The sequence below is a fragment of the Aulonocara sp. 'chitande type north' Nkhata Bay genome, linkage group LG10 (assembly GCF_057382095.1).
Source record: "Aulonocara sp. 'chitande type north' Nkhata Bay isolate Kocher_YH1m ecotype deep benthic linkage group LG10, A_spYH_male_GT1.1, whole genome shotgun sequence".
Lineage (NCBI taxonomy): Eukaryota > Metazoa > Chordata > Actinopteri > Cichliformes > Cichlidae > Aulonocara > Aulonocara sp. 'chitande type north' Nkhata Bay.
Window position 1 is genome coordinate 23,641,117 of NC_141353.1, and position 18,098 is coordinate 23,659,214.

Genomic DNA, 18,098 nt, shown 5'->3' on the forward strand with positions numbered 1-18,098 from the left:
CCACTTATTGATGCAACACATGTCTGCGAAGAAAAGGAGAGGATCCAGAAATAAAGAGAGGATATTGCACTCCTCGCATTTCTTAAATTAGGAAGGTATCCAGGAATGGGGGCTCAGAGCCCAGTGGAAGTTTCCAAAATGTCTCATTTGGAATACGAAATTTAGAGGATTGATTGATTAATGAGAAAAATGCTGAGAATGCAGCGAAACAGGCCGGCGTTGGCAGCAACGCAGCTGTCTAACATCCTGAACTAAGTGAGACCACATTGAACAAACTGACCTGCTGGCCTGGCAGTTTGTGTAAAGGGAGTACTGTTTAATTACACCCAGCTATTGATAGAGATGTGTGCTTGGTTGGATTGTTTTTCCACGTCAGCCCCATCCGGTGGAGCCTGTAGCGCTGGGATAACTTTCTAGGCCGGATCCACATGAAGTGATCAATACAAGCCAACTGCCTAACAATGTGTGTCGTTCTCGATTATTGATTGCATTAGAGTGTGTAGCATAAAAATAATGATGTTCATTTTAATTTGGATGCAATAAAAAAAAAAAGAAAAAAAAAAAGCCCGAGCACATTCAGGAGGCACAGTGCTTACTGACCCTGAAGAGTATTGTCTCTCCTGTGAGGACTGCATGCGTGAAATGAAATTAGCTCCATAAAGTGCTTAAAGCCAAGAGATGTGGAGTAAGGACTCAAGCAGGCGAGCAGGCAGGTCCTTGCTCTTTTAAAAGCTTATTTAACTTGTGCTTACAATGTCTTCATACAGCTGGTGCTCTAGTTGCACATGTATTTGTTAATGAAACACATCCTGGAACAAGAAGGAACACGCCTGTATCACATTGTTTAGGTCAAAGTGTGGCTCAAGTTTACCGCCATCAGCGTTGTAAGCTGTATATAGAACTTGTGGGGCTTAAACGGCCTTCGGGCGAGCTTGTCAAACCTGGTGAATCGGATGAATCATGACATCCAAGCTGCAGCCTCAGCTGTGATGAGTCAATATCTGTCTCCCAATTCTTTATATACTGAGGTTAAATTTGCAAAATAATGTCAGCATAGGCTGAATGAGGATTACCATGTATGTAGCTCAGTTATTTTCTTAGATATCAGTGAAATGTAACAAAGTGTGGTCCACAATGAACAGCTGAACCGGATAGACTGGCGGCTAGACACGCTCCCATACCTACAGCCGATCTGATATATGAAACTGTACGCTGATATGTCTGGATGTAGAAAAAGATTCTCTGGCTAAGTTGTGCACCCTGCAGCACATGGAGCAGGGTGCACACCACAGCTGAGCAGGCAGCGTGGAGATGAGCAGTGTGTTCGTGTTTAGATGCTAACGGGTTAGTAAACCACTTTGCTGCGAAGTTATTTTCCCTTTCTAGTGTAACTCACATATTGTATTTGAGTAGCGGTTTAAACATTCGCAGGACAAGCGAAAGATCCCAAGTTCCATCCCAGGAGGAAACGCAAATGCCTTTGGGCTTGTGTCAGGAAGGATGTCCGGTGTTAAAACTCTGCCAAATTAAACGTGCGGAGCTACCCGCTGTGGTGATCCCTTGTGAATAGGGGAGCAGCAAAAAGTAGCTGTTGCATGTATACGTTATGATGTCCAGTACATCAATATTGTGATATTTATTCCTTAAAAATTCAAATTGGCATCAGCTCCAAACATCATGTTTTCTAAATCAAACTTTTGCTCTTCTCTATGGAATTTGCTCCAGATGAATATTTGTGTTCTTTAAAATTAAGTCAACCATCAGCTCATTAACCCAGAACTGATTTGGCCATTTTTGGCAAAGTGGACGGTAAAACAGAAGGTAGGGTCCCTCCAGTTTCATCAGTAAATACCAATAAGAAGGGCAGAAGAGAAAACTGCGTTAGGTAGATTCTTAAGTCAAAATCATATTTATGTATGGACTATGGACTGTGCAGTTGGTTGCTCCTTTTCCTTTTATATGACTAGCCAAATCAAGCTCTTACTTCATTCAAAATTAGCACACAAAGAAAATTACATATTTTACGTTCTGGAGTTTTTCTTCCCTGGGATCCACATTTTTGAATTAAATCAACTTTGAAGTATCAACCAGAAGTATTCAACATCGTGTTTGCTAGTTAGTATAAGATCTTAAAACAAGAAGGCTTATATTGTACTTAGCATGCATGGGTGAGAGTAAAGCTAATCCAATCTATTCCACTTTTACCTTTGACCTACAAAACATTGCTTTTGTGGCTGATAGGATAAGTTAAAAACAAAAACATACTTTCTTCTTTTCTAATGGTAAGGAACCCCCATAAAGATAAGTATGCTGTCCATCTGTCTCGTAAAATGGTTCCTGTCTCAACTTCCCATCTGTCACTCCTTTTTTTCCCTTTTGTCTTTCCTGTTCGGCATGGATGGTGTTACTACAGGTGAGGCTCAGTAGTAATGTAAGCATGTTCATGAGCGTGGGGCAGGTTATAATAGCATAAAAGACAAGAGGAGGCACACGTCATTCAAATTTCAACCGTCAACATTTTTACCATTACAACATCGCTGCCAGCATGGGCAGCTGCTGAGAACCGGTGGAGCAGAAGTCTGTAGGTGTGGTTCGACCTGACAGTAACGCAAAAACAGAGTTACACTTTCATGAACTTACACATTGGACAGGAAACACCAGTCAGCAGCCACTTCAGCTAAAGAGTGATAAATGTGTGCGTGTGTGGGTTTGTCACTGAGGCTGTCCTGTGGTCTCCTCCCTTCACAGATGCTAAGTCAAATCAAACCCAAAGTGTGACAAGAAGCCCCCAAAATGTCATTTGCACTTTCATTACCTGCAAAAGCTTAATACAGTATATGCAGTTTGAATCACAATAAAAGTAATTTCATTTCATGCCACATTCAAGTGGATGAATTCTGTCTTTGCTAACAGACAAACTATATCTAAACAAATTTTACATCAAGATGTTAAAGTAGTAGTAGTAATGTGTGAAGTTTTCTTGCCCACAAACACACAAACACGAGCTGCAACTGTGTGTTTGTGCGTGGTTGCTGCTGTCTGTCAGGTGGAGGTTCACTGAGGCAGACACAAGCTGCAGACACCAGTCAGGCGGGGATGTAGGCCAGAAGGCTGGAAGACAGCTGAAAAGAAGATGGCTAGAGAGGGAGGGGCCGACTGATGGCCGGTGGCCGAGTGTTTCTGTGGACTGATGGGCACATGAAACAGAGCTTGGTTTTTGCCTGAGTTTATAATCAGGTCAGATCCGAATCACATATTTATTAGAATGTTTGAAAAAATGATCTCACGGCTTGCTTGGTTAGAGCCCAGAAATTCACTGAATATCCACAGCTTTGTAGCACTGAGTTGCATTTCTAAAGAAAGAACTAGCTTGGATAAGAGCGGCAGACGAGCAGTATTTCGGTCCCTGATTAAGTGATCCCGTGCAGAGGTTCATTATTTTGTAGCTTAAACAATCATAACTAAACATGTGGCAGAATATACAATGAAAATGGTTACATGTTTCACTGACTTTAGGGTTGCAGAGCAGGATACACATACTACAGAACAAACTGAGATTAGAGCTTTTCTTTTAGTTTTTGCACAGGTTTTATTAAAAAAAAAAACGTATCACAACTCTTTTTGGGTGACCCAGTAGACCATGCAGATGTGACGGTGAGGACCTTGAAACTGATTACCTTTAATTACCTTTACTTGTGCCATTCTTTTTGTTTCACATCGGATTTTCATCTGCAACAATAATAAAAGGCTTTAGTAACTCGGCTAGTTTCAAGCGAGCAGCATTGTAACCTAGCCCATATTGTTTGTGGCTCATTTCACTTGGAGCCACCTGGGGCCTCTTCTGTGCAACCATTTCCTGGTGGCCTGGGAACTGTGTTGTCTCTTCACCCTGAGACAGTTAACCAGAAGCTTTTCATTCCTGACATACTTTGTGCCGCTGCTTTTCTCTTCTTCCGAGCTAGCTCGGGTGGGTTGGTGGACAGTCAGATACCTCATAGTTTCCCTAACTGTTCTTGTCTGTTGGTTATACATCCTGTATTTGCTGATGGGTGTTATTATGTTCTCGACATCAAATCTAAATGGACCAGAAAGCAAAAAAAACGGGCAGGTTTATTTTTAGATTTGTCATGTTGTTAAAGAAATCCAGTTGGCTTGAATTACATAGGGTGAAAAGAATGTATAGTGAACTAGGCAATCCTTTAATGCCTCCCTGAAAAATACCAAAGATGGAGAAATGTTTAACATAATATTATTTTTTGGCTGTACGTCACACTTTGCTTAAGTGAAATCTATCTTAAATCTATAATCTCTAAAATAAATCTATATTAACAATATAATGTGCAGTGTTTTGGCAGCTGAAATTAAAGTGCTTTATTTAACACATTTAGTTCTGCAACATCTTGCACTCATTGCAATGAATGAGTTTCTTATCAACTCTCAACTCTCTGTCTGAACTATTTCTGCACTGTTTTTCTTTTTGAGAAATGAAATGTCATTGCAGTCCATTTTTATTTTTCCAACTTCTTTGATTCGTTAAGTTTTTACTTAAAGTGGAGTACTTGCACATGGCTGGATAGCCATTTTACTGCACTAAGGACACTAAGGAAACTGAGTGCTTCCTCCTGCAGTCAGTCCAGTGCATACACTTACACATTCAGCCAGTCGAGTGACAGCTTGGGGAGTTTGTGTCCACGTCTGCAGTTCTGTGCTGTCTTCTCCTAAAAGATAACACTCTTGGTCAGGCCTGGGCGCTCATTTTGCAGCAGCCGTTCACGGGCTCCATCTGCTTCTTATGTGTCACTCACTTACACACAAAAATCATGCGCTACTGACAGCGTGATTAGGTTCAGTGTAGGAGGTCAACCCAAAATGATCTAGAGTGAGTCAGAATCCCTGTTGTTTTTCTGAATTTTTGTTTCACCATTGTGGTTTAGTAAGTTTGGAGGAATATCCACAGAAGCAGGTTTACAAGTAAAAAAAACCCTCCTTAAGCTTAGCTATGCTCTAAATGTCTAGAAAAGTATTAAATAGGAACTGTGAGCTTGAAGAAGTACATTTACAAACTAAAGTACACATTTTCAGAGTTTAAAGTACAAAAATGTTTATGGAAAAGCAGCACGCAAGCCTTTATTTATAATTTCCTGGATAAATACAGGCTTATGTAAATTTTTAACTCCTATTTTAAAACCTACTCAGGAATCCAGAGTTTAGTTTCGCTTACAGGCACAATATCATAGTCTGCTCCCTTCCCTCTATCTCAGTGGTTCTTAACCTTTTTGGAGGTACCGAACCCCACCAGTTTCATATGCGCATTCACTGAACCCCTCTTTAGTGAAAAATAAAATAAGATTTTTTTCAAATTCAAGACATGCATATGTTTTTTACTGGTGCACAAAATGAGCCGTACATGTCACGGCGGAGGCTCTGCCGAACCCCTGAGACCGACTCACCGAACCCCTAGGGTTCAGTCGAACCCAGGTTAAGAACCACTGCTCTATCTGAACATCTCTACCCGGCTTCATTCATTCAGCAGGCTGACTACCAATGCTGACTAGCAGGCCGACTAATGTTGTTTGACAAGGTCTGAGTTTACAGCGAATAACAAAGAAAGAATGGCCACAGCCTCTTCCTCTCATTCATCTCGGTGAACCTGAAACCGACTCCTGCAAACGTTGCAGTTATTCATTGCTTTTTCCTTTCAAAGCGACTTACAATATACGTATTCAGACTTAAGAACAAGAGCTGTATAAACTGCTCGAACTGGAAATCGAGGATGATTATGGAGCTACAGTGCACACAACTGAAACCGGCCTTATCCCTTGTTTTAGCATACTAATATATTCAGTCTGTCATGCACCTATTACAATGCACAATTATTGTGTTATTGCTCCTTTCACATTTATAAATACAATGTTCATTAATAAATTCAGAACGATATGTAATGAAGGGAGTTTCTGTCTGTTGTTGTGGGGTTTGCAGTGAAATTGATGTCTTTGTTTAAATAATATTCATATTATCAATGCATATAGGATATTTATTACTTTTAACACATGTTAGTGTAGTATAGTAATCTCCCCAATGTGCTGCAGCTCAGCTCAGTATTGCCTATCTCAGCTCATGTTGGATTACTCCAGCTGTGTTGCCTGACACATTAAGCCCTGTTTTCTCGTTCACCTCCCGAAACCCCTGAACGAACACACACACACACACACACACACACACACACACACACACACACACACACACACACACACACTTTCCAGCCTGTATTATGCAGTTCAGTTAGGTTTAAAAGTCATCTTCTGTGTATTCGGAGCCTGCCTCCACCTCTCAGTTCTGTATTGTTGGCTGTGCTCTGCTCTCAGCTGCCTGTGCTTGGTGACTTCAGCTTTCAAGTATGCAGTCCTTCGTGGCTCAGCCAGATGAGATCGGGTGGCCCTGTTCATCTCAAGGTGCTGGCCCTCTTGTACAGCTTTAACTCTCTTCTTTGGCTCAGATTGGTTAAATGAGCTAGATCAAATGTGAAAAAAGGTTACAACCCTCCTGATTTGTTGTTGTTGTTTTTTTTTCTGGTGGTTTTTAGTTTGTCGTGCATTGCTAACTTTTGTGTTTTAGGTTAAATACTTCCGTGGCCGTTTTTTTGGACATCTGTGGGCATCTTACTTCACCTCAGCAGTGGGGAAAGAATTTAATCAGAAGTCAAAGCACTCGATTTACTGTTCGATCTATGTCACCGATGGTCATGAGCTTTGAGAAACGACTGAAAGAGCAAGATCACTGATACAACCTGCTGAAATATCCCTGTGATCCTAAACGGTGAGATGAGTCAGTTGAGCTGATTTAGCCTTCTCATAAGGATGCCCTGTGGGTGCTCCTTTTTTTAGAGGTGCACAATGCACCTCCAGCAGGGCGGAGGTTCGAAGTAGAGGGATTAAATCTCCCAGCTGCTCTTGAAGTGGCAGGGGATCCCACAGATCAAACCTGACGAAGGTGTTGCAGATAAGGCAGCCTGGGTGCCTCTTCTGTACCTGCTGTTATCATCCCACTATTAACGATATATTTCTATTATAGTGTGTAATAACTGATAAATTGATCATGAGCTTGTTTGGAGAATAGGTGGACTGGTGGAGTTCTGAAATGTCCACATTGGGGTTTTCTATAAAACAAGCTGCTAACTTGCATCTTGCATGTTTTCAAGTGCCTTATTCCATTTTCCATACAAATATAATCACTTCCTTCCTCTGTCTGTTAAAGCATGTCTTTCTTCTTTGTGCTTCTGAGTGATTATTCTTGAAGCTCATCCTCACTGCAGGCCCCGATTACCTAAATCATAATGTGATGGATTTTACATGTGCAGAATGAGCAGAAGGTCTTTGATGTTTCCACGCATTGGAATGTGAGCGCTTCAGTATCTGTGCCATCCTCTTCTGAATAATGACTCGGCCATGTGTTTTCCTGACATCCGCCACACTTCTGATGTTTTTTTTTTTTTTGTGTGTGTCCTGTAGAATGAAGAGAAGCGTAACCTCAGTTTGGGTGGCCATGTTGGGTTTGACAGCCTCCCTGAGCAGCTGGTCAGCAAATCGGTCACGCAGGGTTTTTGTTTCAACATCCTATGTGTAGGTGAGTATCGGACAGAGAATGTGTAACTACTGTACATTTCTCCAGAGTCCCTCTGGCCCTCGTGTTGATTTACTTTGCACTGAGTGACATGTTTAGCTACAAAGATAAATAACAAACAGCAGCACTGTGTTGTATTTCTTGACATGAACGTAATACACTGGCTTACACTTCTGTTACAGCAATAAAAATCGATGTCTGAAAGCTGATGAAGTACTCCCAAGTGATGCTAACGCACTCTCTCTTTCTCCATCTCCCTCTCTGCTTCCGACCGTTCACAGGGGAGACTGGTATCGGAAAGTCGACGTTAATGAACACGCTCTTTAACACCATGTTTGAGAACGAAGAGGCGAGCCATTACCAGAACGGCGTGTATCTGCGGCCTCGAACATACGACCTGCAAGAAACCAACGTCCGCCTCAAACTGACCATTGTTGACACGGTTGGCTTCGGCGATCAGATCAACAAAGAGGATAGGTGAGCTAAGTGCACATACATACAGCCCAGAGTGCCTCACAAAGTATCCAGACCTGCTTGGTAACCAGCAACAAAAACTAACAATGATGATCACAAATATATCTCTGCATTATCCCATAAGCCAAAAGCAGAAGTAAAAAAAACGAATTTGTGATTTCCTTTGGTCTGTTGTAAAAGCAGATTTCCCTGTAAGTATTTCCCCAAAAATCGGCAAGCTCCAAAATGACATTGACACATTTTTAATGAAAAGATGCTTACGTAGGCAAACGAGTGACCCAGACACACAAACCACTGTCAGTCCAGACTTCTGCATCTTTTATGGTGTCTCCGAAGGCTGAAATTGAAGGAAGTTGGAGAAATAAAGAGGAAATTGTTGATTTGTTTATTTTAACATTCAGCTGTGGAATGAAGTGTACTTGTTGTGGCCTAGCCAGGAAGCAGCACTCTCACGCTCTTTGATAGCAGCTTTCTCCGTAGACCGTTTAAACCAACATGGTGAAGGACAGAGCCTGCAGCGGAGTGTAACGGCACACTGAGAGAGCTTCAAAAGGTCACAGTTTGTGCATTCCTCAGAGAAGATTGAAGATGGATGTGAAGTGAGAGGACAGATGACTGTAAACATGTTGCAAGCTGAGGGAATGGAATACATTTTTTTCCTGTTCTACTTATGTGTCACTTTTGAGTTGTAAAACATCAGTGAAGTGGCACATCCGGAGTTGAACAGTGGACAAGATGATGTAATTTTCAGTTATTTGTCATGTTTAGAAAAGATGGAAGTAGTGTATGGTGATGGTTAACAGGAAAAACTTGGAATTACTGGCTTTAGGTCAGAGAGTTTGTAGAAATCACATTCAAGCTCTTAGATTAAACGTAACAGGACTGTGTCACTATTTTCCATCTTTAGTGTTAAACTGCATCTTTCCAGAGCACACAAGGGAACTGCTTCCTATTAATTCTAAAAGAAACAAAACAGCTATGTCCTTGTAGCCCTGTTTTTTGGGCTTGTTTCTCAGAGTTCGTTGTTTTCTAAAGACAAAATGTCATCATTATCACTTTTACTTTTGCAGACGCATGTTAAACATGAGCATCTGGGTTGCATTTTGGTCACTCCGAGGCACTTTGAAGTCTATGTGACTGAATATGGATTCAGGAGGTGTTAAAGATGTTTGACACTGGTTGCAGTTGTTTTCAAGCCTTTCTACTATCCACAGCAAGAAAAACATACAGTGTTTGAGTTGGTTGTGCAGTGTCCAAATATAACAGCATGAGATAAACGAAGGAATTCGTCTGGAGACATCTGTTCAATACAAACAAATTTACTGAACATCTCATATGTAGATGATCATAATTGTAGAGATATATAGCCAGAAAATGACAAGTGTTGATGTGAGAACCAGACTATGACTGTGTGACGTTATCTACTATGACTAATGAACCAACAGTTCGCTTAGTTTTTTATTTAAGCATGTGGCTTCCTTCTAATGGTTTTCTTCTCATCTTCCCAAATGAAACGAGTTAAAGCTGCAGACTCAAATAAACAAGTCTGGTGTGAATGTGATTCAAAACATCCCAATGAGGCTGGTCACCGGCTTTTGTGGTTAAAAGATTGAAAACAGCTTATAGAAACCAACTGTACTGGAGCAATAACCAACAGAAATGTGTTATTTTAATGCAATGTAAGTAACATTTTCTGACATTTAGCTGTATAGTCAAGTAGCTGTGAGCGAGTGGTGTAGCATTAAAGGCACTCCCCATCTCTCCTGTCCTTTCTCGCAAATGCTCGAGGAGAAAAGGCTGTAAAGACGACGATGTGTTACTTTGTGTTCGTGCCCTTCACTGATTTACTGGTGACACTTAAAGGCTCCGAAAGCGGTCACAGCTCTGTGATAGAGAGGACGCGTTGTTTTCTGCAGCCTCTTTGATTGGACCTTCCATAAGCTGAACACAAATTTCATGCAGCACTAAGCTGTGCAATTCTAAGCTGAGATCTTGGCATTGAATCAGATCACACAGTTACTGAAAACATATCTGTGTCTTTTCCTTTCCCTGTGAAAAGTCCCCTTTCCCTTTTCATATTCATTACCAGCGCATGAATAAGAAGACAAATATTTAGCTTTGACCCACAGACATAAATCCTAACGGTTTCTCTCTTCTCCCTTCCTCTCTCCACAGTTACAAACCCATTGTTGACTACATTGACACTCAGTTTGAAAACTATCTCCAGGAAGAGCTGAAGATCAAACGCTCGCTGTTTAACTACCACGACACCAGGATCCACATCTGCCTTTATTTCATTGCCCCGACAGGACACTCCCTCAAGTCCCTGGACCTCGTTACTATGAAAAAACTGGACAGCAAGGTACGCACATGTGACACACAAGCATGCATTTATATTTTCCCTCTGGAAAAATGCAAGTGTGTTTGAATAATATTAGTCTGAAGTCAGACTTCCCTTTCCGTGTGACTGGTTTGAATTTCACTGAAACGAGGGCATCCCTGATCTTCCTACCAGGGTGTGGACTCTGTGTCCCAAAAGAGAAGAGTAAAGTTGAAACAAAAATGTTCCAGTGACTATGCAAGTTTCCATTTCATCTTTTAGGATTTCAAGAAGAGTTCACATGGCAGTGTTTAGGCTGAACTTATTTGGCTATTTCTGTGGAAAAGGATTAATGGTTTGAACTGTAATAGTTGTGATTTGGGGAAAAGAGAACCTCTCCATGACTAGTTTTACACCTAAAAAGCCAGCATAGTGAAAAAATTTGATTTGGTGTTTTAAGGGAGAGGTTCTTATTTATAAAAAGATATTTATGTCAGTTTAAACTACTCTGCTTCCAATACATCAGCATCACAACCCTCTAATTCACTCTGAGATTGAGTTTGGTATATGTTTGCAGGTCAGCACACAGTCAATAGTCAGATTCAGGAACACATTGATTTGTGGCTTTTTCATTGTTGTTGTGAGTATTACTGCACAGATTATTGCTCCATGGATCTATGATTTGCTGTATGTGATGAGTGTATCTCACTGGAGATGCAGTCGTTGGGATTGCCTTCATTAAATAACAAATGGAAAAAAAATCTCATCAAAACAGCACTTGGGGCAAAGAAAGGGAAAGGGGCGGAGTCACTGTGGTGTACATAGTTAGACAAGCCAGATAAGTCAGTTTGGAGCCATTAAGTTGGAGCCATTTGTATTTATTATTTTATTATTTATATTTTCATTGTATTAAGTGGGCATTGCCTGTTTATTATCTGTTTATTTTGTCATTTTATTCCTGTTTTCACAGTTTAATAAAAGAAATTATTAAAAGCCAGGGAGGTGAGCTGTAAGACATTATGAAGCCGACAAAACCCAGAGGAGAGTGAATGACGGTGAAAGAGGAGATTTGTATTTTCAGCTCTGCAGGAGCTCGTTTAACTTTAAAGCTGTGAGGCAGTAAACTCACACAGGAGTTGTCACATTTCACTTACAAAGCTTTATGTGGAAGCCATAAGCCAATTTTTGTGAATTTGTATGAGATTATACCAAAACAATACACTGTAAGGTTCAGCAATCAAATTTTATTCGATCATTCAGATTGATCTGCAGTGGTTGCGATTAGTTTTTCAGTCTATTTAACTTCTAATAGCACTGCTGTAGAGCTGATGAAGTGGTAGCTTTGTCTCTGTTTGTTTCTGTTGGTGCAGTAATAATAAATCCAGAATAAAGCAGATGGTCAGCTTGTGACCAACCCTGCTGGCTTTCCCCTGCCAACAATCAAGCCATCTCTGCCAGAAGTCTCTCGATACTCTTCATAATAAAAACTAGATACCTCAGCCAAATGCCGCTCTACAGGGACACTTAATAGTTTTATGGCATCAGAAAAAGTGTATAAATAATTTATGCAACGGCTCTTAACTCAGTCCTCAGCTTTCAGGAACAAATTTGATTCAGTATATTAAACCCTTTCTTAAAAACCCAAGGGTTTATTCTTTTCTTTTCAAAGTACTTTTTTAATACAAAATTAAACCAGTGCTTCTGGTATTTTTACTAAAACTGTCCTTTAGGGATACAGGAGTTCTAACCTAACCTGTGAAGGAACCTATACGAACTTTAGAAAAGGACAGAAATCCAAATTTAGGACTCTCCTTGCTGTGAAACGATGGCGCTGACCACCAAGCCCGTGTGCTGTCTTGATGTGCCAACAGAACGATCAAAACCTGGCATGCTATGTTTGCCAACTGTCTCCTTATACCACCCAAATGAGCACAGTGAACACAGCCAAGCCATGGCCTCTGCTTTGACTCATCCAACTTACCTGAGCTAAATATACTGTAGCAGAGCAGCTACCACAGCCTAAACTTTATGTAGATCCATATGATTAACATTTTTTTTCTTTTGATGTAACAATCAGAGACATTTTATATATACACCTTTTAAGCATTTTTTTGCACACATTCACAAAGTGTTTCCGGATTAAACCGGAAGAAATGTAGGCTTTATTTTTTATCCTTAAAGATTTACACAATTCAGAACCCACCAGTGAGGCTGCGGGTGTTCACGATGAGTACCACTCTGATCTCAGTGGATCTGTCCCAGCAATTTTTCCACAATGTGCAGTGTGTTTGCTGTTGTATCTGAAAACAAGCCAGTGTTGAGTAACTGCAATGTAGAAGTGACACTGCTGTGTTTTACAGGGCAGATGGACTTTGTGTGTGCAGGGTTCTCTTTCTAGATAGATTTGGAGGCAACATTTAAGACCCTTGCAAACCAAACAATATTCAACCTTTGCACATTTATGAGATTTCTGTCTTATTTCATGTTTATGGGCTCTGGATATCTGGAGGGTGACCACAGAAAGTGCCTACTTTGTTTTGCATAAACCAAGACAATAAACCAAATAGCTTTAACAAAGTTATTTTATGTTTTTGCATTCAGTTTTTTATACCAGTTAGTTTTCAACAGATTACAGACGCGTTTACAGCCTGAAATCTAATTCTTAAACATGCAGAACCAAGAAAATTGCTTTAAAAAAAAAACAAAAAAAAAACCCCCCCATCCCAGTAGCTGGAAATCGTTATGTTTTTTCATGGCTCGATAAATCAGGGCTATGTGTTTTTAATATCAAATTTAATGCAGAGACATATCCTTGTCAGAGAAAGCATCATTACATTGTGTGTAAATCTTAAGTTGTATCTGGAAATGAAACAGATAAATGAACAGATCTGTCCCCTCTGACAGAAAAACCAGGGAAAGAGACCAGAAACAGCTTTTCCCTCAGTCTGTGTATTTTTTTTCTGTCTAACCCAGACAATGGTGTTTTTCTTGTTAACGAATCAGCCCTCCCCACACAAGGCCCGTAAAGTAAAATGTGGTTTTTAGTAAATGAAGGCAGGAAGAGAGATAGGAGTCTGAAAGGAGTGTCGTTTGTTTTAAATGAAGGTTTTAAGTCTTTTTGTTAACGGATGGGAAACATTTCTACTTAACTTTATAAATTAAAGAATGTAAAAGAGTGAGTTTATTGAGGTTATTCGGCGAAAGGATTCATGCCTCCTGCTTAACTTTAAGAATACCTTTTTAATTTGTGATGTAATCCACTGTCACATGGCTGGGTTAGGTTCCATTTTGCTGTTTTTGGTTATACCGTTTTTCCTGTTTGTGGCAGATGAGATGTTTTCCAAAGTAAAAATAGAGGGAGAGGCTTGAAGCAGCATTACTGAAAGGACACATTACATGCTGGGGTTCTAAAAGTAATAAGGAGTCTGCTTCCTGACTCCTGTAGTGCTGTTTTTTCACATGAGCTTTGAACAGTGTTGGCACAATCAGGTCAGGGCATTGTCCGCTCCCTACATATAGCACACAGTGGTACTGAAAATACTCGGTTTGGTTCAAGAGAAGCTGCTGCCTGAGTAGACTGTGCATGGGACAGGACACGTCATGCTGCCCACTTACCATGAGACCATGCCTACGCTGTTCTCACATCAGTGCTGTGTGACGTTATCCACAGTCAGTGGCAGCTTGCAGGTTTGAGATCTTTTAAACCCTTATCTAAGTCTGTGAGACATTTGTTGTGTTCCTGCTTTTATTGCCATCAGGTATTATTTAGGCTTCCAAGGCGTGCTTGAAAACATCTTGCTAAACATCTATTTTTATATTTGTAGATTTATTGCGACTTTCCCAGAATCTTCTTATCCAGCAGCGTCCATAAATCAGATAAAAAAAAATCAGGAAATACTCCAGAGCGTCCCCAAGAGTCATCATGTGTTTATTTTTTCTTGAAAAAATAAACACATGATGATTCAAACTAATCTATTACGAGCGGCATGCAATAAGTAATTTATCATAGCAGTGTTATATCAATAAATAAATCCAGCCTTTAAAAAAGGTGAGTAATTGACTCCACAGCAGTGTTGTACATCAATTTCTTGTTCACCAAAGCCCAGAAATTACAGGAACTTCATTATGAAAACTGAGTTAAGCAGCTCATTATCCAGATAATTATGTAACACAAACGATAATAATGGGATCCATTCATATTAGGTGTTTTTATATTGTTGTGTAAGCGTTTTCATTATTAAGGCTCAGACTGTATCAGCGTGGTCTCACCTGCACACTCAGAGATATTTCCCTGTATAACATTAAATGACAAAGTGCCAAAAATATTGGGCTGTTTTTTCAGGGATTATCTTTCCTGTGAACTGCTTTAATGTGGTCACAGCTGGCGCTCCTGGTCCCTCAGAACAAACATTAACTGTTTGGGAATGATCTTTGGTCAGCTGGGAAAACTCAGTTGTGGGAAGCGAGCAAATATAACACCGAGATTAGTTAAATTAGTTTGTTATATTAGGGTTAAAACCTGATACTGGCCACCCCGCTGCAAATTAACGAGCCAACAAAGTATGATGAGATTCAAATTTGATTTTTAACAAGCTCTGACTCATACTCTAAGGCACGCTGTGGAATTGCTGTGTGGATCTGTGGGAGTCCTGCCATCTTCCCAGTTGGTGATCTGGGAAATGCAGCCGTACAGAGGAATGCAGACAAACTGTGCGTTTATTTCTTCACATCTGCTGCTGATTGTAGATGGAGCCGAGTTTGTTTTCATAATCACTGTTTGTTTTATTTATCAGTCGGGGTTCTGATTGGGCTTATTTGCTATTCAGTTAACTGTGCATGGTCTTATAGATGCGCTACACAGCTGTTTAAAACCTCAACATATTTAATGTAGCTTTAATTTTTTTTTAAGCAGTGTTTGCTCATGATGGTTAGATGGCAATTGCTGTAATCTGTCATGATCTGAAAACATTCAGGTGTTTCCTGTGCATCCTTTTGTTTTGTCATGTCAACGTTTAAACCAGGCTAAACCAAATGCTTCCATAATGTAACACAAAACGTCTTTGCATTATCATTTTTGGAAGACTCCACCACATTAGCAACAACAGTGCAGTGCACCGCATATTTAATAACTATCTCACTTTTTTTTGTCATTATTTCCGCAGGTCAACATAATTCCCATCATTGCCAAAGCGGACACAATCTCCAAGAGCGAGCTTCATAAATTCAAAATAAAGATAATGAGCGAGCTGGTGAGCAACGGCGTCCAGATATATCAGTTCCCAACAGATGACGAAACTGTCAGTGAGATCAATGCCTCCATGAATGTAAGTAATATTTTTGGCACAAAAACATTTAAAAAGTCAAAACATTCTTTGTTTTAATGACGGTAACACATGCTTTGACTAAAACACCATAAATAAAGAGTCAGTGTTTCAATGCAGATGAATTACAGTCTCACAATTTTGACTGTATACTTTGTAAAATATTTATAATATTTGCAAACACTAGCTAACCGTGGGTATGTAGCTATATACAAGGATCATATGTCGTTGGACCCACTGATTGCACTGATTGGCACTTTTCTATTCTTCTTTTTAGTTCGTAACAAGAACTAAAAAGAAGTTCTGCACTAGTCTGCCTATGCAAGCATAACCATAACAGGCACTCTGAGTGCACAAACCTGGGCCATGGGAGCTCACTCTCTGGGCCTTATTTACTTTTAAGGGAGCAGTATTGTATTTTGTATATAAACTTAATGGAGGAGTAGGTAATTGAATTATAAATAACTGGGTATGAATAACTTCTGCGTATTATATAATATTTTACTGAAGTATACTTCTATATAACCAGTCAGCTCATTTTCTTTCTCTTCATAAAGCTTTCTTTAAAGATATAAGGTGAGAGGTCAAATGTTACATGATATTTGGATGCAAACTATTATGTGATATTTGGAATCCCCATATACAGTGGGATGCAAAAGTTTGGGCAACCTTGTTAATAGTCTTTATTTTCCTGTATAAATCGTTGGTTGTTACGATAAAAAAAAAAGTCAGTTAAATATATCACATAGGAGACACACACAGTGATATTTGAGAAGTGAAAAGAAGTTTATTGGATTTACAGAAAGTGTGCAATAATTGTTTAAACAAAATCAGACAGGTGCATAAATTTGGGCGCCACAAAAAAAGAAATGAAATCAATATTTAGTAGATCCGCCTTTTGCAGAAATTACAGCCTCTAAACGCTTCCTGTTGGTTCCAATGAGAGTCTGGATTGTGGTTGAAGGTCTTTTGGACCATTCCTCTTTACAAAACATCTCTCGTTTATTCAGGTTTGATGGCTTCCGAGCACGGACAGCTCTCTTTAACTCACACCACAGATTTTCAATAATATTCACGTCTGGGGACTGAGATGATCATTCCAGAACGTTGTACTTGTTCCTCTGCATGAATGCCTTAGTGGATTTTGAGCAGTGTTTCGGGTCACTGTCTTGTTGAAAGATCCAGCCCCGGTGCAGCTTCAGCTTTGTCTCTGATTCCTGGACATTGGTCTCCAGAATCTGCTGATACTGAGTGGAATCCATGTGTCCCTCAACTTTGACAAGATTCCCAGTCCCTGCACTGGCCACACAGCCCCACAGCATGATGGAACCACCACCATATTTTACTGTAGGTAGCAGGTGTTTTTCTTGGAATGCTGTGTTCTTTTTCCTCCATGCATAATGCCTTGTTATGCCCAAATAACTCAGTTTTTGTTTCATCAGTCCCCAGCACCTTATTCCAGAATGAATTAGATTAGATTAGATTAGATAGAACTTTATTAATCCCTCGGGTGGGTTCCTCTGGGAAATTCGATTTCCAAAAAAGCACAGCACCGACAGAAGTTACAGAGTTACAGAATATTATATATATATATATATATATAATACACACACACACACACACACACACACACACACACACACACACACACACACATATATATATATATATATATATATATATATATATATATATATATATATATATATATATATATATATATATATATATATATATATATATATATACAGAGACAATATAAATAAAATATACAAAGGGGATAAATAGAATAAATAGGAATAAAAATAAAAATACAAGTGAATTGCACATTTCAAGTATTGAGTCTATTGCACCGTTGACTATTTACAAAAGTATTGCACAAAAGGTATTGCACAGTGAGGTGAAGAGGCACTACAGCTTAGTTGTTCCCTCCTTTGTCCTCCTGTTTCCCCTCCCTCTCCCCTCCAGGGAGGAGTTAAACAGTTTGATGGCGTGTGGGACAAAGGAGTTTTTAAGTCTGTTAGTTCTTGTCTTTGGGAGAAGCAACCTGTCACTGAACAGACTCTTCTGGTTGTTTATGGCCGTGTGCAGAGGATGTCTGGCATTGTCCATAATGTCCATCAGTTTCTTTAATGTCCTTTTCTCTGCCACTGTCACCAGAGTGTCCAGCTTCATGCCGACCACAGAGCTAGCCTTCCTGATCAGTTTCTCCAGCCTGGATGAGTCCCTCTTTGCTGTGCTGCTCCCCCAGCACACCACAGCATAGAAAAGTACTCCAGCAACCACCGACTGGTAAAACATCCTCAGGAGCTTCCTGCAGATGTTAAAAGACCTCAGCCTCCTGAGGAAGTACAGTCGGCTTT

At 40.0% G+C, this 18,098-nt stretch overlaps 1 protein-coding gene across 2 annotated transcripts in view; it reads left to right on the forward strand.

Moving 5' to 3' along the window:
- Positions 1–18,098, forward strand: part of septin8a (septin 8a) — a 42,239-nt gene that overhangs the window by 1,309 nt on the left and 22,832 nt on the right. For both annotated transcript variants that reach the window (XM_086309212.1, XM_086309213.1), the window contains exons 2-5: positions 7,509–7,623; positions 7,902–8,097; positions 10,270–10,456; positions 15,577–15,738. In XM_086309212.1, coding sequence (XP_086165338.1) covers positions 7,509–7,623; positions 7,902–8,097; positions 10,270–10,456; positions 15,577–15,738 — 660 coding nt within the window. The remainder of the gene's footprint in view (positions 1–7,508; positions 7,624–7,901; positions 8,098–10,269; positions 10,457–15,576; positions 15,739–18,098) is intronic.